At 40.1% G+C, this 25,125-nt stretch overlaps 1 protein-coding gene across 7 annotated transcripts in view; it reads right to left on the bottom strand.

The window, feature by feature from the left end:
* The window catches only part of tns2a (tensin 2a), a 65,105-nt gene that overhangs the window by 26,357 nt on the left and 13,623 nt on the right, over window positions 1-25,125 (bottom strand). For 6 of the 7 annotated variants that reach the window (XM_072366969.1, XM_072366968.1, XM_072366971.1 and 3 more), the window contains 2 exons: window positions 17,750-17,855; window positions 17,460-17,497 (listed from right to left, as the gene is read on the bottom strand). In XM_072366969.1, the coding sequence (XP_072223070.1) occupies window positions 17,460-17,497; window positions 17,750-17,855 (144 nt within the window). Of the gene's footprint in view, window positions 1-17,459; window positions 17,498-17,749; window positions 17,856-22,758; window positions 22,824-25,125 lie in introns of those variants that run through there. The other variant, XM_072366975.1, reaches the window with a different exon arrangement.

The following is a 25,125-nucleotide window of genomic DNA, read 5'->3' as shown; positions in this document are numbered from 1 at the left end:
TAAGGACCCCTACTGGAGGGCTACCTTTCATGCAGGGGATTTGAACCCAGGTCTCCTACATGGAAGGTGACAATCATACCACTACACTATTCAGTCCCCTGATAATATAGAAGTGATATTTGCTAGCTTCATGGAGCTAGGCTAATATCTACCCACTGTAGCTTCATGGATCTAGGCTACATTATTCTCCTTGCTAACAGACCTATTCATAGTTAGCATGCTCTTCCAAGCTCGCATAATGCATAATCAACATGTTAAAATATCAAAAGATCTAGTCTAATTTGGGTCAATGAACCAAATCTTATTAAAGAGAACAAGATGTCAGTCAGAAATTTGGATCGTCAAACAATAGAAACACACAACTGCAAATATCATGTCATTTTAACGTCATACCTCAATTAGTCAAACACTATCAAGGCCAAAACATTGAAAGGGTCTTGGACATCATTTGATAAAGAACAGAACACAATGTAAAACTACTTCCATGCACTTAAGTGTTGAGTAAACACTAAGTCCAACTCTTGATCAAGATCGTGTTTATGAAATGTTAAGTATGTGAAAATGTGAAGCCAAAAACGCAGAACACAGCTGGCAGAGCCCAGATACACAAACACACACATACAGAATGACACCTCCAATTCCCATGTCTGTTACGGGCCTGCAGGTCAATGAACTGTAACCAAAGGAAGCCAGAGCTGAACAGCAGCTCTAATGGAGGGGGCTGAGGGCCACAATCATGCTTACGTAACACACACACGTGCATTAACACGCACACATACACAGGGTCGTGTTCCTGCCAAATAACCCTTTTTGAACTGTTTATTTGGATACAGGAAAAGGGCAAGGGCTTGTCTATATTTCATTGTGCACAAAGGGGAAGTTACTCAGGCCCTGAACCTGGGGGTGTGTCACCACACTGTCTGTGTGCTGCACAGCCACGTTAAGATCTCCTTCTTTCCTTCTTTCTTTAGCATAAGCCACCGTCGCTTGCTGCTGCTTCTACGTAAGTACAGACATCAACAGGAAGGCCGAGGAACTGATAAAGAGCTAAATTGAGACGTGCCGTGTTTGAGTCGTAGGGAAAAGGTTCAGGTTGAACACTGGTTATCAAATGACTAACTGGACAATGTTCCTGTATGAGTCACTCCGAGAATAAATGTTTCTTTTCCGTTGCTACAGGGGACTGTATAAAAAATCTCATCCTGCATGTTTTTGTTTTGGTTGGTTTTATTTTCATCCCCGGACAGTCTTGTGCTGGGTCAGGCTATTATTTCTTTAATTCCCACTGGGTGAAACAGGTCAGTTTCATTATATGTTCATTATTATTTCTAAGTTCAGAGAATGTGAAGCAACCCATTAAGAAACTCACGTGTCTTTCTGTTAACAAACTCTAAATTTTCACACAAGTTACTACTGCAAGGCAAGTCTTTCCTTCCTTTCCAAAACAAATACCTTTTGGAAACTATTAGTTTTCTTGCACTTAAGCTTGGCATAATTTTTAGATCTGGGTGGTGACCAAAATAATGAGTTCACGGATACAAGTGGCTCAAATGAGTTTCCTTCAGAGGGTGGGAGGTGAGCTCCGATGGGAGCTCGGCGAATAGCCGCTGCTCCCCCGCATCAAAAGGAATCAGTTGAGATGGTTCATCTGGTTAGGATCCCAGTTGCCTCCCCTTGGAAGTTTTTCGGGAGGGTGTCCTTAGGAACCAGGATGTCTAGGCTTCCCCCCTGAACCAGTTGCCTCCATGACCTGACCTCGGATAAGTGGAAGATAATGGATGGATAGTTCAGTTCGAACTGTTGAAGCCTTTCAATTGAAAGTTAACCCCAAACACATATGGGAAGCAAAAACCACAAACTAGAAAATTTCTGAAGAAATTATGATGGGTGCCAATGGAGCTACTGCCCGCTGAGAGACAGAGGCTGTCATGTTATAGTCATATTGTATTGTGACCAAGGTCTCCCTGTCACTTAGACCCATGTTGGGAGCAGACTTAACACAGTGGCTGGCATAAACCTGTTACAACAGGTCAGCCATCTTGGCTGTGAACTAAGGAGTAGCAGCTGTGTGGTTAGTTGGAGCTACTGCCCTCTGAGAGACAGAGGCTGTCATGACATAGTCATATTGTATTGAGAGCAGACAAAACGTAGTGGCTGGCACAAACCTGTTATAACACATAAAGCCCACTTGATGAATTCAGAATAATGGGAAAATGTGAGTATGTGCGTGCTCACGTGCGCATGCGTGTACTGAGTATATGAATGGACGTTAACCTCATCAAAAAATGCCTCATTCTTGCCTTGATAGGCTTGTTGCGAGCTATGCTCAACAAAAGACACGCCACATAAGTCAATATGAAGTCTGATGCTGGAAAATGCAGCAGTTCAACATATTTCTGACAACAAAATCATAGTCTTATGAGATCCTCTGCTGGTTCCAGTTCCCAGTCCTGGAAGTACTTCAGACACTCCACACTGTGTCATATTTCCAGTTGTTTTGACTACGGTTACTCAGTTCTGACCATGTTCTGTGCTTCCATTTATAAAATGTAGCGTGAATCAGGCTTCACTTCAGGTGACACTTTGCAACGAATATCTATCCCTTTATTGATAGCCATTTTTCCCTTTTCTCCTCCATTTAGTCCTCTTCATCCCTCTATCCCAGTGCCCAGTTAAGGGGCCCCTTAAGGGTGTTTCCATCTCCAAAGGCCAAAATTACACACAAACTTCCTGCTAACAAACCTCCACCCATTTCTCTTTTAATCCCTATTTATTCTCTTACCTCGCCTGCTCTCTTATCTGTTAATACCTCTCCTTTTCCTCCTTATCCTGCTTAGCACATTTTACATCCTTGTTGTCACTTCCTTTATTTAACATGAGCTTTCTTTCATGTGTTTTGCTATTGACTATTTTGTTTTGCTACTTCTTTTTTTTTTTGTCTAACTACCTTTTATTTTTCTTCCTCACCTCCCTTTTTTGCTCTTCCTCTCTCATGCTTTTCATTTTGTTTTTCTTGCTCCACGTACGGAAATTTCTCCAAATCTAAACTTTCTTCCTTTGTATATCGTCTCGTGATTCCAATATTTCCTTCCTCTTTCTTCACTTCCTTTTCTAATCTATTTCTAATCTTTCCTCTCTGGCACTTCTCCATCTTCGCACCTACCTTCTACAACTTCTCTTGGGATCTTTTCATTCCCTTTACTCTGCTTTTGAACGTCCACTGTTGTTTAAAACTCCTTTTCTATTAGTGTATTTTACTGGATGGTTTGATCCCAATGTGTCAATCAGTAACAAAAAATTCTTGAACATAAGAACTCACGACTAGCTAGTGTGCTCTAATTTGTTCTAGATTCAAGTTCTGGCAGCTTATCTAAGCACAATTGTACTTTAAGTGAAGTTGCATGACTGAAGAAATGATACTTTCACCTCCACTGCCTCTTCTCAGGTGCTTCCAGCTGGTAAAACTCTGACCCTCATAACCCCATTTTCTATCTTTCCACAACAACCCTCCTCCCCTTCATTGCTTTCTTCCCTCCATCTCCATCTGCCAGCCCTCTGTCATCTTCCTCTCAGGGTTTTGTTTTGCTCCACTGTCCCTGGCTCCTCCAGCTCCCAACATGCTCTTTGATCCATCAAAGCCAGAAGAAGCATAGCAAATGGATAATGCACAGCTTTCTCCTCTCAACGCACAGCTTTAGAGCTGTTGGCTATGAGAGGAATAATTGAGGGGTGAGGTAGCAGCCTTGGTATGTTTTTACTGTGAGAAATGGGTTTGTGAGACCCTGAAACACTGCGTTTCAGAGTGATTCAGGTAGCTTAAAGATAGGCTACAATTTTGTTGATACTTTTATGCACATTTATAAATCAAACTGATATATTGTAGGACTGCATTGAAACTTCAGGGCAACACAAACTTTAGTGATACAGAATCAAGTTCACATACACTCATTGAAGCCATTTCTTTTCTTTTTAAAAGCAAAATACTGGACATTTTAAATCTTAGATTTGTTCAAATTTCCTCCTCGGATGTGATCATAGCTGAACACACTCTTCATCCTCTCAGCCAGCTTCATGAAGTCGTCACCTGGAGCATTTCCAAAAGTCCTGGAGGAGTTCTCATACATGCTGAGTGGATGTTGGCTGATTTTCCTTCACTCTGTGGTCAAACTTGTCCCAAACCATTTTGGTTAGGTTTCAATCTCCTCTGAACAGTTTGTGTTTAGATATGTTCACAGCGTGCACTGCGGCACTGTGGTGCTGCATGTTCATTTCTTATGTTACTGACTCTAATGAACTTCCCTGCCGCAACAGCAGGAACTCTGAAGCTGCTTTCTGACTCCAGGAACTTCTTAAGTGCTCCTAAAACTAACTATAATGTATTTTTTATGTGTGCACTGTAAGAACTGGGGAGTATTGTTGTATACAGACCTTCCCACGAGAGTCTTTTATAGCTTCTACCTCTAGTAGTTTGATGAGTAGTAATATGAGGCCCTACGCAGAAGCAATTGTTCTGCACATAGGCATGGGTGTACACCAAAGATGGAAAGAAATTCCAGCTGTCAACTTTAGAAAAGTTTCACCTGCTGGCTGTCCCAGATGATGGCATCATAGAGCTGGTTAACATATCGACAGAAGTGTAACATTTATGGCTATCTGTTGTTAGAAATGTAATATACTATTGATTATTATGTTGTCATTTGTAGCCAGAAGATTAAATTAGTTGTGTTTTAATTGGCATTGAAAGAGCAAGTTATGTCCAAGGACGTAGATGCCACTAGATCCTACACACTGGACCTTTAAGATATATAAAGAAATAAATACTTTTTCCAATCAGATGTCACGGTCTTATATATTCCTGCTGTGAGTTATAAAATGTTTCCTCTTTTCCCACGCTGTTAAAACGTTCCACATTCATCATGATGTCACCGCTTTCGTCCAGCAGCCTTCCTGCTTCCTTTCTCTCTCAGCCAATCAGAGTCTTTTCTGTTCACTTTCCTCCTAAACCATGTGTTGTAGAAATCATAAAGATTGTATTTTGTGTGATTTAATCATGCTGCAAACACTGAGGCATCCACTGCAAGTCACATTACATTGACATTGTTGTTCTTCTCCCAACCACAGCATCAAGGAGGAAGGAAAGTAATGTTGGGCAAGAAAACACACAGTGCCAAACCAGTGCTGTAATATAAGGGAATATTATGGGTTATACACCACAGGGGAGCAAACTGTGGACAAAGGTTGCTGACTCTGGGAACCCAACTGCCTTTCTGCAACATCTGATTGTTGCTTACGAGAGACATTTAACCCTTTAAGCACTGAGGTTAAAATCTTTTGACAAGATTTCAAGGAACTACATCTTAAAAATGTTTAGCGAGAAAGGGATGCTGTCAATGGAGAAAAACCAAAGTGAACCAAAGGTTGTAAATTTAATCGCCTGTTTTGCGTGTGATGAAATCACTGGATTCCAACACTTTTAGTGAACTTTAGACTTTTAACACATTTCCACATGGTTTTCTTAATTTTTTTTTTTCAATTTTAATCATCCGTCTGGAGGAGGAACAACAACTCGGTGGGCTCAGCATTTGTCGAAAATAATTGTCTCCTCGTCCGCTATCGAGGACACTTCGATAGCGACTTCGATAGCGATTGTGGGTAAGGTAGATGTCCTTTTTCTGTTTGAGATCATTAAGTCATGGTCATCTAGCCTTCCAAAATGGTTTTCCATGTACCGGTTGAAGGGCTAAAAATCAACTACTTCTCAGCTCACCTCTGTAAAATGAGAGGCCCAAGGAGAGGGATTGGGATTGGGCCTAAGTACTGAGACGTGACAGCAACTAGTTAGAACCAATCCAGATCCTCATCAAACCATGTGTGCCTTAATGTAGCATTTCCTTTGATGGTCAGCCTTAGGCCTTACAGTCTCCTCATTCCTTCAGCCCCCTTTGGGACAGCCAATCAGAGAGCATTGATGAAAGCTTCCAAAGAACCAGCGGTGAAAACCGATGCTGGCCTTGACCTTTTGTGCTTTCGCCATCACCAGGGAGAGAATTCAAGAACAATGAAACGCGAAGAGAAACATTTAACAGATTTTTAGCTGTGATGCTACTGGTGTGTTAGCATCACTGATCGTCAGAAGCACAGATGAAGGTCATCAGCACTTTCGGTGGTAAAACATCCAGCTGGACATGTTTTAAACAACAGTTACTTCAGCTCCTCTAAAACCAGGTATTCTGCTTATTGCACCATAGGCACTAACTATATTCCAAACATTAAGACAGACTTTATTATTGCCCTCAAGGAAATATTGCTTGTGTCTGTCAACAGTTTGAGCTATACGGTATGCCTTTATGTCTTACACCTGTTTTCTGTCACAGTTCAAATTCCACAGTGATAAACCGTGAAAAGGAATATGTGCTAAAAAGCTGTCTGAGCCCATTAAAATTATTAAAAAAAAGAGCAAAAGACATCACAGAAAATGCGTTTATTCCACCCTGAAAATACAAGGCTACCAATCACAGATTCTGTTTGTGGAATAATTTAACAACCACCTGTTGATTAAGATGTGGGTGGAAATGACGGGTTGTTCTTTTACCCGCTGTGTGTAATGTTCTTTTTAGGGGGGGTTAGGGGAGCAATTAGGGTCCAGATGGTAGAAATCCTACTTAACTGACTGTAGTAGTGCTTAAATGTTGCCTAAAGTGTCATTTTTGAAGGAGTAAGCAGTAAGAAGGCTGGAGGATTGTTCTAATACAATTGTTTTGCACGTTTCTCGATTTAAAGTACCATCATAAATCTATAAATGTATCCAAATTTAGTGTGTTTCACAAATGTGCCAACAGTTAAAACTTTAAGTTCAACTTTTTCCAGTGTACTTTGGAGGTCAGACGCTCTCTTTTCCAGAAACCTGCACAACTCATTTTATGACGGTTCTGAGAGCAACCTGCATGGCTTAGCTGTATAGCAATCCTTCAAATGCACCCCACATGTCTAATGTCTCTTAATCATGTAAAGATGGGCTTCATGAGAAAACCAGAAAGCACCCAGACTAACTCAGAGGATCCCCAAGGCTGCAGCTAAGCAGAAACAACACCTACTGGTTAAAGTGAAACCTTTACATCCAGAAGATTTTAGAGTATAATATTGTCCTCTTCTGTACGTGAGACCATATAATCTTTCTTTTTTTCCCCAGTGTTCTTAATGTTCAGCATATTTCCCTTTCTTACTCTTTGTCTGTTGTTCCCACACTTTCTTTTAACCCCTAAAGGAAACGCAGGAGTTTCAGTCATGTTTCATTTTTGCTCCAAGCAGCTGTGAGGGAGGCAGACGATATTGAGGTTGACATTGCTCCCTGTGGTGAAGCTTTTATGACCACGTGGGATGAAATTCCCTGTTATGGAGCTGAAGGTTTTGACCACACCAACTATAGCACTGAGCAAAAGTCTTGAACCATCCCTCATTTCTTTATATTTTTCCAGGAAAACCGTAAAAACGTGCAGAGATTTATTAAAACATTAGCAAACATGGATGTAAATACGCAATATGAGGAAAAAATAGTTTGAACAGTTCTAACCAGTTTGAAAGTCAACATTTGGTCTGAGCTCCTTTATTCTCCAACACAGCCTGAACCCTCTTAGACAAGCTTTCTGTAATTTCTTTAAGTAGTCTTCAGGAATAGTTCTCCAGGCTTCTTGAAGGACATCCCAAAGCTCTTCTTTGGATGTCGACTGCCATTTGTTCCGTTCTCTGTCAGATGATCCCACACTGCTTCAATAATGTTGAGGTCCGGGCTCAGGGGAGGATTCATCCCTCCATAAGACCTGTTGCCACTGATTTTCAGTCCACTTCTTGTGTCATTTGGCATAGCTCAGCCTTTTCTCCCTGTTTCCCTTCCTTAAGAATGGCTTCTTGACAGCCACCCTTCCATGGAGACCATTTCTGATGAGGCTTGGACCAACAGTAGATGCATCAGCTGAAGGTCCAGATGCATCTCTCAGGTCCTGTGTCAGGTCTTTGCTGGATTTTTTCCTCTTTCTTAAGGACATCACTTTCAGATACTGTTCATCTGCTGTAGATAGTTTTTTAGGCCTGAAGTGTCTTTTGTCCTCCACTTGTCCAGTTTCCTTTTCCTTGTCAAGTTTTTCAGACACACTGCACACCATGCTGAGATATGCCAAGTTTTCTGCTAATAGCTCTTTGAAAATCACCTTGTTGGAGCAAAAATACTATTTTCTGTCTGTCAAACTTTCTGTCTGTTATCTTTGGGTGTTTTCATAGATGCGTCAAAATATACAATTAAAAATTGGTTCTTTAAGTTGTCTGTTATGTGTAGATACAACACTGGTTCATCCCTTGAGTTAGGAGCATTTTATGGTTGAATTGTCAGTGTTAAGTGGCTTAACAAACAAACAAAAACTTTGAAAGACCTTCAGAAAATCTGGAGAACTATTGCTCAAGACCACTTTAAAAGATCACAAGAAAGTCTGGCTGTTTGAAAGCAAAATGTAAAGAAATGAGGGATGACTTTGGTGCACTTCTATACATGCACAGTATGTCCATAAAGAAAACATAAACATGAATGTGCACATGCTGCTTGTGCACAGACGGTTTCGGGGTAAATGCTCAAAGCCAAAGCAGAGACATACCACGACATTCTCATCCAACCATCTTCATCTTCCTCCTGAATCCAAACAAGCACTAAAAGTTCGAAGTCAGATAAAAATAAACGTGAGTAAATAAACAAAATAGGAAGACTCGGTTTGTGATGAGCCTGAGAGACATCAACAATGGAAAATTCTCCAGTGAGCCAACCGATACCAGGCATTATTACAGAGCTTCGCTCCTTTCCTCCATGTCTGCACTTTGTGGTTGAGCTGCATCTCTGTCAGTGTTCCCGCCTCTTTCTATATTTGCAGCAGTGTTTACATTGTACACAAAAATGCAGTCAGATTCTTCAGACGGGCTCAGTCGACAGCTGTTTTGGGGCCTGTTTCGTTTTGCAGATTACCACAGCTCACAAACAACACGTAACTGTGGTCCAAGCCTTTATTCTCTCCCTATGATTTTTTTCTTCTTTTGGGGTTCATCATCTCATTGAGGCCAAAAGAGGTGAAGTCAAGGAACAGAACCCAAAACAAACGCCATGGGAATAAACCACAAATACCAAATTATTGTGTCAGGTCTTTGCTGTATGTTGCAGTGTGTCCAGTCCTTGTTAGTCTCTGGACAAACCAAACCCAATGGCCAATTAGTGCAGCTTATACCCCTGCTGGCACACACACATGCACACAGTGGATTGGCTTGGTACCAACTTGGCGAAGTCAGCTGTCATGCTTATGGTTTTAACTCTCATCAACATTGTACACCCACTTATTCCTTCACTTGCATAGCCAGCGCTGGCCACACACACAAACACACACACACACACACACACACAGCTTACATTCAATATGCGCCGGTCTATCTGGGCAATTACCAGGGCTGTCTGTGATAAAGTGGCGTCTCCTTTAGTCAGGAGAGACAGTCATGGTCCTTGTAATGTTAAACGATACGTTTGCGTCCTGTTTTCCCCAATGACTCACACGGACTACATCAGAATTTGAAGTACGAAGCAGAGGTCTGAGCTCAAGGCCACAAAAATGACTCACTGTTGATGTCACTGAGACCCCCTCTCCCAAAAAACCTACTGAAACAATTAAGAAGGCTGCTTACAGGAAACTGTTGGAATGGATTATATTGACACATAGATGCTTTGTTGTAAGATTTAGAGCTCTGGCACCAGGAACAGCGAATAAACCTACTGTGGTTGAGATGTTTTTACAGTAATGACTGACATATTTCTTTGGAGACTTGACCAAGAGGTCTCAGTTTGACAGGATGTCTGTAGAGTAACAAGGATGTTGGGGTCAATTGCGAAGTTAAACTGCATGTTGGGAAAACATGGGACTATTGTGCGCTTTCTTAGCCATTACTCCACCATTCTATCTCCCCATCGCTTCCTTGGCTCTACTCTTAAGGCATGTAAGGGTCACTCAGGTTAGAGCAAAGATATAAAGAGTTTAAATGTTTCAGAGGAGAGAGTGAAGGGAACAGAGGACTTTCCTCTGTCTGGGGTTTTCTTTACAGAAGAAACAAAGAGCCTTGGGAGCTTGATTGTAACTACAACTGTCCTGATGAAAGGGTTTTATGTCAGAGAAACATCAAATGGGTTATGTTGCTCTGGCCACCACTGCATCCTCCCCCACTTCCACTCTATCTGTACTTGATTGTACATCCTCCTCTTGTCAGAAGAAGAGAAAGCAATGCAAGCAGTCACAGCTCAGTCGTATGTACTTTGTCATGCTGAGCGGATAAGAGGACCGACAACGACAGATGAGAAAGAATCCTGAAACATGAAGGGGAAGCAGGGATTGCAATTACTGTGATACATAACAAAATATACCATCTGTGGGATGGCTTATCACTCGACCTTTTTCCCACAGACGGGAGAGTTTACATCTGCCCGTTTTCTCTTTCAAACACATGTACAACCCCAATTCCAAAAAAGCTGGGACTCTGTGTGAAATGTAAACAAAAACAGAATGCAGTGATCTGAAATAATCTCATAAATAAACCATTTAAACATGAAAGTTCAGAGAAAACATATCCAAGTGAGATGAAAGTGAGTTTTACTATTTCACGATAAATATCAGCTCATCTTGAATTTGAACGCAGCAGCACGTCTTGAAAGAGTTGGGACAGGAGCAACAAAGGGCTGGAGAAGTAAGCAGAACTACAAGGAAACAGCTGGAGGAACATGCTTCAACTACTTAGATTGTTTGGCACCAGGTCAGTGACATGATTGGGTATGAGAAGAGCACTGTAAAGAGAATATTAGAATTAAGACGGGCAGAGGTTCGGAGATCTGTAAAAGAACAGCTTCTATAACTTCTATAACAAAACATTTCCAATTAATATTCCACCATCAACAGATTCAGAAAATCTGGAGACATCTCGGTACGCAAGGGACATAGACGAAAATCAGTATTAGATGCCTGTAATAATCGGGCCCTCAGGCAGCACTGAAATAAAGTGTTCTGAAATGTTCAGATTGGGCTCAGGAACACGGCTGTCTTCTTTGGACCAAAGCTCATTTAAAATGGACTGAGGTAAAGAGTTCAGATGAAAATTGTGGAAAATATGGACAAAATGTTCTTCAGACTAAAGAGAAGACAGACCATCCAGTTTGTTCCAAAACCTGCATCTCTCATTAGCTTAAACATCTGGAAAGGCTCCATCAATGCTGAACGGTACAAACAGATTTTAGAGCAACATCTGCTCCCATCCAGATGACGTCTTTTTCAGGGAAGGCCTTGCATATTTCAGCAAGACAATATTAAACCACAGACTGCATCTACTCCAACAGCATGGCTTCGTAGTAGAAGAGTCCAGATGCTGGGCTGACCTGCCTGCAGTTCAGACCTTTGACCATCTAAAAATATTTAAAATACAACAAAGCTTAGCAGCTGGAATTCTCTATCAGACAAGAATGGGACAACAGCTGGTCTCCTCAGTTCCCAGATGTTTACAGACTGTTGTTAAAAGAAGAAGGGATGCTGCACAGTGGGAAACATGGACCAGCTTTTCTCAGACTTGTTGCTGCCATCAGTTTCAAGATGAGCTAACATCTTTAATAAAATAGTACATTTTCAACATCTCATGTGTTTTTGTGCTCTGTTGTAAAGGAAATAGATAATATCTTGCTTTTACTTTCATTTTACTCAGTGTTTTTTTTTACCTGGAGTTGTAAACACATGCTGTAACTGCACTGATATGAATTTCTAGAGCTGAATGCCCTGAAAAAAATCAGTATTTTAATTATAACATATAAACCCAGTATATAGTCACAGTCTTCTGTTCAATGGTCTCAGCTTTGATTAATTTACAACCATCCTTATGAATTTATAATCTATTTGTTCATTAACTGCTAAAACACTGGGGGAAAAATGGTTTTACAGATTACTAAAAGCACAGCATAGTTATATCTGAATAAAAATAGGCTTTAAGTTTAGTCTTTTGGTCCTTCTTTGCTCTAAAAAGACCAGCAGAGAGGCAAGTCAAGACAATCTATCTGCTTGTGATTTCAGCCAACTCACTGACAGGCAGTTTGATACTGTGAATGACAAACAAAGGATTAACTAAGCTCTCAGGATCTCCCTGTTAAACACAGTGCAATGTTATCTCTATATGGAGTTCCACTTTAATAATTATCAAATAATATTCATTTTAAATGTATAAACATGAAGAGTATCATGTTTATACATTTAAAATGAATATTATTTGATAAGAAGAGGCCTGGATAGACATGCTTTCTTACTGAGTCAGAGAAACAAGCCACTTTTTTTGTCATAAAAGGTTTCATTTTATAACAATACCACTATAAATTTGAGGTACACTCAAACAAAAATGTCAGGAACATTATTCAGTTACTGTATAATATAATGAACTGTCATACAGTGCTGCCAATTACAAGTTCGGTAAACATAAAAAACTACCAACTTCCCGACAATGTGAAGAAAAAAGGCTGGAATTTGTGGCTATCTTCACTCATTCTACACTATGTAAATGTGTAGAAATACTAACGTACAATCATAACTGCTTTGAATATAATAAATAATATATCACATTTTAACTATATAGATATCAGCCAATCTAAATGTCTAAATGTCTGTGATTCAGCCAGAGGGACTTTAAATCTTCTGGTCTCAGGGTCAATATGACATCCAATCTGAGCCAGGTTATATTCGTAGTGGCGTGATTCAGACTATAAAATGAGCAGATGTTCATTAATCTCATAGTGTTGTGGTATGATTGCCACCTTTTACCTTGGGTGACCTGGGTTTAAATCCCCTGCATGAAAGGTAATACCTCCAGTAGGGGTCCTTAGGCAAGACCCCCTTACTCTACCCGCCTACCAGTGTAAGTCACTTTGGATAAAAGCATCTGTTAAATACATAAACATGAAACAAACATAAACATTAAAAAATTCAGTTGTAGAGTTGTTTTTTTTTCTCCCTGACCAGCGGAAATGCCTCTTCTTGCCTAATTAAACAGGCCAGTCAACTCGTCACGGGCTGCATTTCACTAATTTTAATCCTTCCTCCTTCCACTGTTCCTCACTTTCCACATCTCCAAGTCCCCCCCCCCCCCCCCCCCCCCCCCCACCCCCACCCCCCAACAGTTCCCTGTGGACTGAATTTTCCACTTGGGATCAAAGATACAGGGCAAACTGTTCTCTGAGAGAAAACATGGTGAAATAAAACTGTTTATGGCCTTCTGTTGGTCTCTGTGAGAGTCTTTCAGAAAGTGTGCTTTTTAATAGAACAGAGATGGGCCAGCTGGAGGCACTTGGCCTTGTGGGAAAAGATTAGGGAACAGAATGACAGAGGACAAAGAAAAGACAACTTACTACCTATTTTCATTCTCGCTGGAAAGGAAGCTTACAAAACTATGTGTGTGGGAAGAGGGGAGTTGTTGGAGCATATGTACCAACAGGATACTGAATTGTGCTGTAATGAGATGACTTGTCATCAAGCTTACGGTAACATCAGGTGGGTGGAGATCTAAATAGACATCTGGTGAGAACAGGATGGCTCAAAGATGACAGATTTAATAAATATGGTCATAGTGGCAGGTATAGGGGGTTTATTCAAGCACAAAGTTTTACCCAATTACTTAAAAATGTGATTGGTATGCAACAGAGGAAACAACTTGAAGTTATAACACTGGTAAAACCAGTAACACCAACCCTATTTAATAATGCCTCCTTTTAGAGATTGGTGCCATCCTTCTCCATCGTCTCCTGAACTCCCCCAATGTATAAGGTTAGATAACAGCTAAGATGGACACAGCAGCCAGACCTCCACACCCTGTCTTATCTGACCTCTCCCTTCCTGAGTAGCAGCGATGCATATCGCCGTTTAACTCCCAGTCAACAACCAGACATCAGACGATTCCCTGACAACATCCTGCTCTTCCTTTGTGGAACTACTATGAACCAAAAATGAAGTCCATCTAGCATTTCTGTCATATGACGAATTTGTCATATGACCCCCAATGAGTTGCAACATTTAATTTAGGAAATTTCAACTTTAACATTTACACAGAAGAATATTTTCTTGTTTCACTTGTTTTAGTCTCTTAAAAAGAGCTACTTTACAAATTAGATGAGAGGATTTGCAACAATATCATGCCTGTGTGCAAACAATAATGCTATGGCTAGTTGCTAAAGTTACAGGAGCAAGAAAGAAACTTATTTATATCAAGTATCTAATTAGCTTGCCAAAGCTTAGCTTAAAAGCAGTTTCCCTGCTTTCCAGTTTTTAAGCTAGGATCAATACGTAGCCAAAGCTGGTTAGCTTTGACATCAAAACAGCTACACAACTAGCCTGGCTCTATTTTGAGGTGACAAAATTTTAATACTCTTATGCCAAAATAACACTTTACATATTGTACACGGGATTACAAAAAAAAAGTAAAAACAAAAATTTTTTTTCCTTTGGACAGTATTGTGTTGTCTTTCCTTTTCCAGCATCAATGCTAAAGTTAGCTAACCAACCTTGGCTACGTCTTTATCCTACGTCTAGCTCTCTTATATGGGCTTAAATTAGTCTAAAAAATAAATGCAAATGCACAGAGGGTGACCTACAAATATGCCTTGAGTTGCACACGTGTTTTGCTATACACAAATACAAATTTCCTATTTGTTACTTGTGTGTTGGTTTTTACAAATATATGTGTACTTGTAAATATAACTTGTAAAACTGAAAATTCTGTTTGTGAATCATGAATCAGCATTTGTGGATCACCAATCACACATTCGTATTTTTTAAACATTCTTTCCGCAAATTCACACAGATCCACAAACAAATAGCTTGTGAGTCACAAAGCACCATCCAGTAGATGGCACTGTTGTTCACTGATGTATCTATGGCTCGGCTTAGGAACGACAAAGAAAGAAGATCGCTGATTGGCAGTAACTAAAGTAACGACATGGACATTTATGGATGGTGTTTGTTGCTAGTCTGTAGTTTTAAAGTTTTAGTTTTATTTCAGCCACCTCAGGGCTGTTTCTTTCACCATAGAAGCTGTATGTGAGAATGAAAATGTCTGCATCAGCAGATGGACTCAAACCTTCAAGCCCCTTGGTATAAACTCAGATTTTAAGCTAAGACCAATATGAAGCTACAGCTAGTTTAGCTTATTTTAGCATATTTTAGCTAGACAAATAACACCATATATATTTTTTGTGAGATTCAAATAAAAAGACTCTTCTTGCCTAATTAGACTAAAAAGGAAAAAAAAAAGAAAAGAAACGCCATGCTCTTGATTTTTCCTCTGCACAGTATTGTGTTGCATTTCTGTTTCCAGGACCGATGCTAAAGCTAAACAACCGTAGCTTCAGGTTTATCCTACATCTGGCTCTTAAAGGGCTGTTTTTTCACCATAAAAGCTGTATGTGAGAATGGTGCTCTGTTTAAAGGTCACCAGATAGTGTGTATGTAAGAATGCAAATGTCTGCACTCGCCAGGCTTGACATGTGTGATCTTTATCCTTTCACATTACCAGTTCAAACTGCAGACAATGTCAGAAATAACAGTATGCGAGTGCATGTGCAAGCTGTTTGTGTCGTTTTTAACTAGCCTGCATATCACTTTCCACTCTTTTCTGGTACTATAGGTGGTTCGTGTGAGGTGTGCACTATACTTTTTGCATCATATCCTGCCTCCTGTATAAACAAGCAATCTTTTGTTAGCAGCTGTTGACAATATCCAAACTCGTTACTGTCATAATAAAACGTACAGAATTAAAAGTGTACTCTTATTCAGTGACCAATCAAATAAATAATAGCTATCATTCACAGAAAATAATAATGTTGCCTTGATGATGAAGCAATTTAACTGAATTCCATACTCGGATAGGAGTCACAAGCTGCTCTAAAAGGCTAATTTTGCTTTTTGTTTGTGCTATTTCAAAGCCATCCTTTGATCTCTGAAGTCATCTTCAAGGCGCCTGTCTCTTCAGATAAAAGACAAGAATATGGAGGGATGCTAGAGGAATGAGACTTGTCTTTGCCACATGCCTTCGCCCTTGGCTTTTTCCTGTCTGCCATGGCTCCCTGCGTCTGCCTCCTTCGTCACTCTGGACCAGCGATGGCTGGCATTCTCCCCCTCTTCATCCCTCTGTCTATTCATTATACCATCCCTCCGTCAATGACTCTTTCACAAAGGCAGCAGTGTGGGGTTCGAGCAATGCTTGCAGCTCGTTCTAAGGAATGCAGCTCAGCTGCCTTTTCATTGGCGGAGATCTCAAGACTTCTACCCTCACAGACCCTCTATCATGTGTTGTTTCACACCTCCACCCAATCACAACAATTTACTCAACAAGCCAGAGCATTTGCATTTTCTACGTAGCATGGCCTTTCTCAGGGGCCCATCTTATCAAACACGGTAAGTGTGTCAGCATTTAGCTTTAAGGCTGAATTAGTGGATTCATGGTGTTGGTCAGAAATGACCTCAGCTTTAATCTGCACAAGAGCTAGTTGTCTTCACATTGCTGATGACAAAATGCAACTATTACGGCCATTGTATTGAGATGTATTCAATATGTTTCTCTGAATACTTGTAAGACTTACTTTCAATACTTCCAAAACATTATAGTGGCAAGTGTTTCAATGACAAAAATGTTGATAATACCTATAATATATATATTTACCTGTTTATTTAGCTGATGAAAATAATCCAATAGCATCTTCTGTCAAGGTTAAGCTGTTATATGTTGATTTAAAAAATGTTGCAGTCTACCTTATGTATTAAACATTATGTTTAGATAACCCGGCAGTGTCTCCTTAAATCCACAAGTTATTTAAGTCCTTTGACCTTATTTTATGTGAGACAGCCCTTAGGTTGCTGATGTAATGAGATCAGGCATATGGGTTCCATTTAGTGGTCTGAAATACACTCCTTTTAAGTAAGACTGTGGTGTTTATTTTCATCAATCTGTAAATTGTTGCTCCTGTTTCCTGTTTTGTTTGAACAAGAGCCCAAATATCTCTATGGAAAGTCAAATATAAAACCAAATTTCACCATTTTTCTCTTGAAAAGTGACTGAAATGATGTATCAAAGTAGATGCAAAATATATTTCTGTTGATCCGCTGAGCATTTAATTGGAGTTAGGTTCTTCATAACAACATAGTGGTGCTAACTTTCTGGTAGGGTGGCATCAAGCCATGAAAAAAATAGAATCAAGTAAAAAAAAAAAAAAGAAAAGGCATTTATGTTTGTTATTGTGCTCATTTGAGGTTCCCTGCAGCCCACATGTAAGTGGAATGTTGAGATACAAATAAATTGTATCTCATGTTTTCACCGCTGTACCCATTTTTAATCTCGCAGCTGTTTCGCAATTCTTTGAAGATGATCCTTACCTTGGCTTCGCACTTCCTGTGGGTGGCTGTTTTGCATACTAAGGGAAATGAGTCCAGCCGGAGAGAGGGAAGAAGAAAAAGGAAACAATTAGTGCTGTCAAAGCTCCAATGTTCTCTTTTCTATATCAACATACAAACTAGTTATCTAGAAATGATGACAAATATGATCTCAATCTGGTTTTACTGCATCTGAACTGTTCATCCTGTTTATGCATCCCCTGTGTGCTCTGTCTGACATATTCCTCTGGGCCATTCAGGGAGATGAGCTGTCAACACTTTAACACTCTCACCTCTGCAGAAGGAGCCCACGTTATCGACGCTCTGCCGACACACGCTGCACTGCCGCTTCTTCTTGAACGTCTTTTCCTTGAAGGAGTGGGGCTCTCCTTTTACCGCCTGTTTACACACACACAACACACAGAAAAGTTCGATAGCCTGGTTAGATTTCTCCTTTCAGAACACTGAAATAATCATCGTTTGACCTGAGTTTGAGTTAGAAAATGTCAAATACTTTCTGAGTCAATGCTCTCGGTTTTCCGAGATATATAAATACAGAAACAAAGCAATAAAGGTGATGCTTGAGTGACTTTGTGGACTGTAATTCTGAAAGGAGCTCAGAATGATCAGATTTAACCCGTTTGTATGCTTGACCCGGGTGCATAGTTGAGTGTGTCTATGAAAGTACTGTATATGCACAACAACATCCATTCTCTACTCCCTTTGCCTCTTGAACCTTTCTGGTTGTGTAACTGTCTTCCAGTAATAATCCTTGTGGTTCCCGCCCATACCCTTCTCTAATCCAATGTTTGTGTGTGAGTATGTGTGCGTAGATTTGTGAAAGATTAAAAAAAAAAGGTATTGAACTAATTCCTTGAAGACAGCTTGACATGATGAAAGCACAAGAAACCCACCGCTTTTTTTCTTCTTCTTGTGTTCACATGTCACTGTATGTGTGTGGTAGTCATTCCCGCCTAGTTTCTCTTTATTTCCCAACACGGGATCAGATCTGTAGATGACGGGGGCTTGATGTGACTCTGCGGACACTTTGAACACGAGAACGCTAATGACCACGGGCGCAAAGATTCACAATGGGACGAGGAGGAGAAGGAAGAAGAGTATGAGGGGGACATGTTAACAAACAATGTGCACTGTCATGCTGTAGACTGGCACGTATCCAGTTAAAAGTCCAGGATTTAAGACTATCCACTTACCAGCAAGCACACACACCATCAACAATATCAATGCATGTAGGAAGGCTATCATTCTGCTACTCTTTATATAATCCAAGGTGCTAAACACACACAGAAGTGTTTTATTTGCTCTTTGTGTGCTTTTCTTCCATAGTAACAACAGAAGAGGGCTGTTTGGTTGCACACTTTTTCCATTATTCTGCCTTTCTGGCTGTGTTCTAGGACTGGACTGTTTGGACAGCTGCCTGCCTGGCATCACCCTCTGCCAGCTGCTGCTGGCCTGCAACTGCACAAGTGCACTATGACCACAAAACCCTGGATGGGAGAGGTGCACAGGGTGGGTGGCTGGGGGGCTCATAACAGTAATGCACCACAGTGGGGCTGGGTGACCGCTGGATTGTTATTAGATTCAGCCCATTGGCTGATTATCAGTCACAGTAGCAAACCAAAATCCACACAAACTTCATCAATCCTGTTTTAATAAATATCTGATTTGGCCTGAACTCTAAATGCCTTTGCCTTTCTCCATGACCAGTCTAACTAATCTTACGTAATCCACAAGGGAGGCTGGAAGAAAATAAGATTCAGAATTGATTAACAGCTCTGAAAAACCTATTTTTATAACGTCTATAATGTCTTCTCGGTAAACTTCCCACACGCCTTTTCATATGGTTTCATACTAGATTATACATTAATTTTAGCTTGTCTAATTTTCAATCATTTTCCCCAACTGCATACACAAAATAGTTCCCAGAACTTGATCTTTTACCCTTTTCCAGAACAATCAGTAACTTGTTTCCTTTAATAAAAAAACAGGGATGTGTCGTGTGATGTTTCAGCCTGTTATGGATCTGTGTTTGTGTACGTCATGCTGAATGAGAGAATACAGCTTCAACTTAAAACTTACTGTTTTCCAGTCCATAAGGGTTTTTCCAGTATATAGTTCTTTGACAAGTATTTACACATCATCATAGCTGTAGTATCCCATGCTCTTCCTTTAATAAGAATGTCTTCAAAACCAGACTTAATTAGCAATTTTCAGCGTATTAATATGTTGAGAATCGGTAATTTAGTCCGACTGGTGTCTCATGACACAAGATAAGTTTGGTATGTTTCCAACTCTTTACTCCAGCTTGCACACTATGAGCTTCTTTGCACTACATGATGTTTAATTCAGGACCCGCATTTGCTTTTATAGAGATTAAATATATCTGCTGTTCACACGAATACAGTTTATGATCCAAGAATTCCTTTATGTACAGTTGCATGACCATTTATTCACTCAATACTTTGTGTCATAGCACTGTTTGATGGATTTCCTCCTTACGAAGAGTTTTGATAAGACAAATTTACCCTGTCTCCTGCCCAATGGTTGCTGGGACCAACTTCGGGGTCTTCCCGTTATCCTGTACTGGATTGAACGGGTATAGAAGATGGATAGATGGACAAATTGCCTTTTTATTTTCTAAATGTGCAAATCTAATTCTGACCAACTCTGCGCAGTGGAAACCTCACACATAGTGGAAACCACAGCATGAAACACAGCCAGACTCATTTTCAGTAAAGGGAGCATTTGGGCTCTCCTTGAATTCTCCAGCGTTCTTGGAAAGAAGGAGCTGTACATGAGTTATTTGATATTAAAAGTTGCAAAGTGAAAGCCAAGCACACTGGAAATATCCTGACTCCCAACATCCACCATCATCCAAAGCTGAAAGAAGTCCAGCTGGTGACCAACACAAGCTGCAACACTTTACCAAACTCCCAGCAAATTCTGAATATGCAGAGGAAAAATCAAAATCCATAACCAGTTTTTTCTTAACTATAAGGCTTTAGATTTAAAACATCTGCCATATTTTTAAAGGTAGAATCTAAATCTCAACTTTATAAATCTTGAACTGAAATATAAAAATAATTAAAGAGTAAAAATTGTTAGTTATGAATCCCCCCCACACTAAAGATAATAAAACATTCCTTATTGATTTATTCTTGTGTATGTTTTAGTCAACACTAGACGATCATTTTCAGCAGGAAGCTTTACGAGCATTTGGTGAAGTGTCCACACACGTGCATTAACATACACATGGGGACCGCGACGAGTTTAAAAAAGCAACCAGTTACTGTCAGAAAAGCCAAAGTGGTGTGTTGGGCTGAGAGATAAACACATGGAGGAGAAACTGGCAGGACTCCTTCAGACACAATCAAGACCACTATATAATCCACCCGCACGCAATCATGGTCAGACTATGATAAACGACTCTGCCACTCGAAGCTCTATAAGGTGTTGTAAAGTTGATTCGTGCCGGTTCATTTAAGGAGACTGGAAGGTGAACCTGACAGAGGTTAAACCACTTTATATTTCATGTAACTGATGTCCTTTGGCATTAGGTAGTCATGAGATTGAGATTCCCCTCACCGTACCTCTATTTGCAGCTCACTACTTGGCTGACTATCACAAGCTTAAAGAAAAACCATTCAGCACTCAGAAAAGAACAAATGCAGAACATGTTTAAAGCAAAAACTTATTTCAGTTTAAAATGTTTAGTAACACAAAGATGTTCAACGTTTTTTTCTTGAAAGCTGGGAATGGCAGCTGTGAAAACAATCTTTTCCCAAGGTCCATTTAGTAGAACAAACTTATTTTTCAATCAAATGGACTGGACTTTTTTAGAAAAAAAAAAACCCACGAACATCTGCAAAATCATCAAACGCTCCAGACCACCTTCTAAATGGACCTTGAGATGAAGTAGTTTTGTCAGCTGTGATTATTGTTAATAATCAGCATGGACTGACTGTTCAGACCAGTGTTTTACAGCTATTCTGTCAAGCTCTAACATCTCTTTCTGTCTAATAAGGCAAAAACAGCCTCAGATTTTTTTTGCTAGAACCTTTCACCAGCTGCTACTTATAATGTGTGAAATATATATAAAAGTAGAAAATACTGATTGTTAGTAAAGTAGCATTAGCAAGATAAAAAAAAAAGGAATGCTAGCATAAAACGGACAACATATTTAGCTAGCTTGTGTGTGTGAAAGTGTTTCAGTGCATAATTTGACTTTAGTTACAAACAGTTAAAAGTGGAAATCCCAAAACAAAAGTATTTACATGTACCAGGGTCACTAATTAGCTCAATCTGTGGGACGGTAAAGTTGCATTAGCAACTTGGCTACATTAGCTAGCAGAAAGGTAAAGAATGCTTAATATTCAGACATTTTTGTTGTGAACAAAAAATCCCTAAAAGTCTGCACTGATTTAAGAATCTGTTATCGGTTTGTAAAACTGCAGCTGCCACAGTTCTGGTAGTCCAGAGTGATGGGCAACAATGATGTGACTGAGCAGCCCTAACTTGCTGTGGTTGAAAAATGTCAACTTCAGTGTTTTCATTGACAAAACATTAATATCTAAGATTAAGTTTTGTAATTACAATAAGAAAGTACAATTCTAGACAATTTTGCACTATATTTAGTGTTATAGCATTGGTATTGCATCAACAGAAACACTTTCATAATTAATCAAGGAGCATATATTGTGAATTTGAAATCTGTTCTGGTGAAACACTCCACTCAGCTCAACTTGGGAGTCCAAAAGAGGAAACCAAAGTGAAGGAGGTTTACAGCTTTTTGGAGGGTTACAACAGAAAACAGCTGGTAGAGACTGAGCACTAAACACAACCTGCAATGCTGAGCTTGGTCCCCTGGATAGTAATTACTGTCACCGCTGTAATGGATAAAAAACATCTTCCTCTGGTAGAACATGTGGATTCAGTATTAAGAACTCTGAGTTATTAAAGACCCCCTTACTGATTTGACTGTTGCAGCAGCCTGAAAAGAGCTGCAAAACAGCAAAGAATGTGCCATTTATAATGAGCGTAAACTGATTTTTAAAATTGAATCATGCATGCACATTTTTTGATGCATCAAACCGGATCCCTCTGTAATCAAGGACGTGATGAACAGAACTTCCCAAGCGTTCAGTACATGTGACCACTCGAGCTGCAAAGCATCCACCAGCTGGGGCCTGCCCAGATTTCCACAGAAGTGACACAAGTTGTAAATAACCACCTGAGATCTCAAGTAGAAAAACTTTCCTCTGAAACTCACAAACACACTCACGTGCAGACGTGTATCCCTGCAGACAGCCGGCGAAAACAGACAGCCTTCCCCTTTCCTCTTCCCGTCCCCGTGTGCTCCAGGGCTGAGCCCCAGTGCACCCCTCCTACAACATCTGCTGTGCACAACAAGGTCTTTTTTCTAATATTTTTAGCCTCCTGGCAGAAGAAGGAATCAGGAGTCAAAGAGATGCTTTCTTACCAGGCCTCCCCCTCCCTCTCTTTCCTCGCCACCCCTCTGCCAGCCGTCACAGAACAGTAACTGGATTCAACGAGGGAGGGGTTGGACACGTACACAAGAGATTCACACACAGGCATACAAATGTAAAAACAAATACACAGAAACAGCAAGCTGTTCGAGGACACACGCCCACTCATCGCTGGAAATGCTTTTGCCCCTTCTTCTAAAAATAGTCTTGATATTTGGACAGTGATGGGCATTGTGTGGGAGCTGAATACAGGACTGAGCTCAGCTTCAGCTGCAGATGGCCGGTGAGGCCACGGATTGAAAGTACGCCTGAGGGGAAAGCCCTTTTACGATCTTTTGAGGGATTCCGATTGCAACATTATAGTGGGATTCTGTCTTTAGACATTTGGATCATTTCTTTCAGGCCAAGCAAAGGCAGGTGTTTCACAACTCTGAATATAACTGGTGTCTGAATTTGATAAGCTTTTGCAAAAATCATGACTGCTTACCTAAATTGTATTGAACCATTTTAATCTTATACTTTATTGATTCCTCTAACTCAGAGTATTCATATAACACAAGGAAAAAAACTAATTATTGTGTTGGTCTGACTAAAGTCAGACCATTGAAATGCACGAGAACACATTTGTTCGACTGAAATCGACTAACACATCTGATAAATGCGGTTAAGGTTCGAATCACTCCTACAAATATAAATAACTTTGCATCTTTATGCAGAAACAGTAAAGTTTAAGTAGACATCACAAGACACTATGAGAAGAGCCCTACCCTGATGAGTCAGATCTATTTTGGCCAAATGAGGAAGGCTTACAATATTAGGGTGGTAGTTTTAATTCACATGCATCAATGAAAAGCAACAAACTCTCACATATGAGGCTAGAATTAAATTGGCATAATGTGAAGGGCAGATTATAAAAACAACTGACAATATTCTGTTAGTAGATTAATCAATACATGATGTGAAAATGGTGTAAGTTCAAAATAAGTTTTCTCTTTAATAAAGTGTGTCAGTCCACGAGACAAGGGGAAAATATCTTTGGCCTTTAAAGAAGGAATTCAAAGACTTGAACCTCCATACCAACAGAAACCCCTCACTTTAAATGTCCATCAGAGCTGGACGACAACAATCCATAGTTGTTAATTTTGTACCGGTTGCGTTGTACAATAAGCTTGTGTTATGTTCTTCAACACACCCAGTCATTCAGTGGTGTGTTTATGACTTGTTGTGTACTTAAATCCCACCCTCCATTGAGTACATCTCACCAGTATCTGGGTTCCTGCATCATTTGTTGGCATCAAGGCCAGCATGAGTGTTAATAAAACGTGTGAGTTGATGTGTGTGCGCTGTCATGCATCCAAAGGGTGGGACAGGCAGTGCAGGGGAACAGAGACTGCCTGTTCCCGAGGTGAGGTCAGCATGCTGCCATGATACACTTCCGGTCCCCAGTAAGACTCCTGCTGCAAACACACACACACACTCAAAAGGGTCTTATTCATATTTACAGGTAAAATCAGCATCTGTTAGGCTCAATAGTGTCACAAAAGTGCTGTGATGTAGCCTTGGGAAGCGTTTCATGACATCATCCAGGGGTGATAACTAAGTAATGGTTAAGTACGACACCATAGTTCGAACAGACCTGGATTGTTTCTCAATATACACCCTTGACTGTATTTGTGTTCTTGTGAAACGTGATCAGTCGCAGCCCAAGTACTGTTCCAATTCAAAGTAAGCATCAAGCTAAGTACGGTCGAAGTGCCCAGACGTGTTCTTGCTTCGTCCATTTTATCGAGGATGCTTCTGGGGCTGACTTGTGAGGACTTGGAGCAGCTTAGTATCCCTGATTTCTACTATCCCTGATCGACTGATTTTTTTAAATATTACATTTTTGAGGTTTTGATCAACACCAGTTCACATACAGATCCACTCAAGTAATTTCAGTTCAGTTTTATTTGTATATCTCCAAATCACCATGAATGGCATCTCAAGGCAATTCAATCCAAACAAATCCAATTAAATCAATTCCAACTTATTTTTCCAATTCATACAGGACCGATTTAAAAAAAAAAAAAAAAAAAAAAAAAAGAAGTTGACTAAGGAAACCAACAGATTGCACCGAAACTTCTCTACATTCAGTCTCCAGTCCTTAGCATGCACGAGGTGAC

The sequence above is a fragment of the Leuresthes tenuis genome, unplaced genomic scaffold (assembly GCF_036924035.1).
Source record: "Leuresthes tenuis unplaced genomic scaffold, fLeuTen1.0.hap1 SCAF_16, whole genome shotgun sequence".
In the NCBI taxonomy this organism is placed as follows: domain Eukaryota; kingdom Metazoa; phylum Chordata; class Actinopteri; order Atheriniformes; family Atherinopsidae; genus Leuresthes; species Leuresthes tenuis.
The sequence above is the reverse complement of the archived record's forward strand: the minus strand, read 5'-3'. Positions and strand labels throughout refer to the sequence as shown.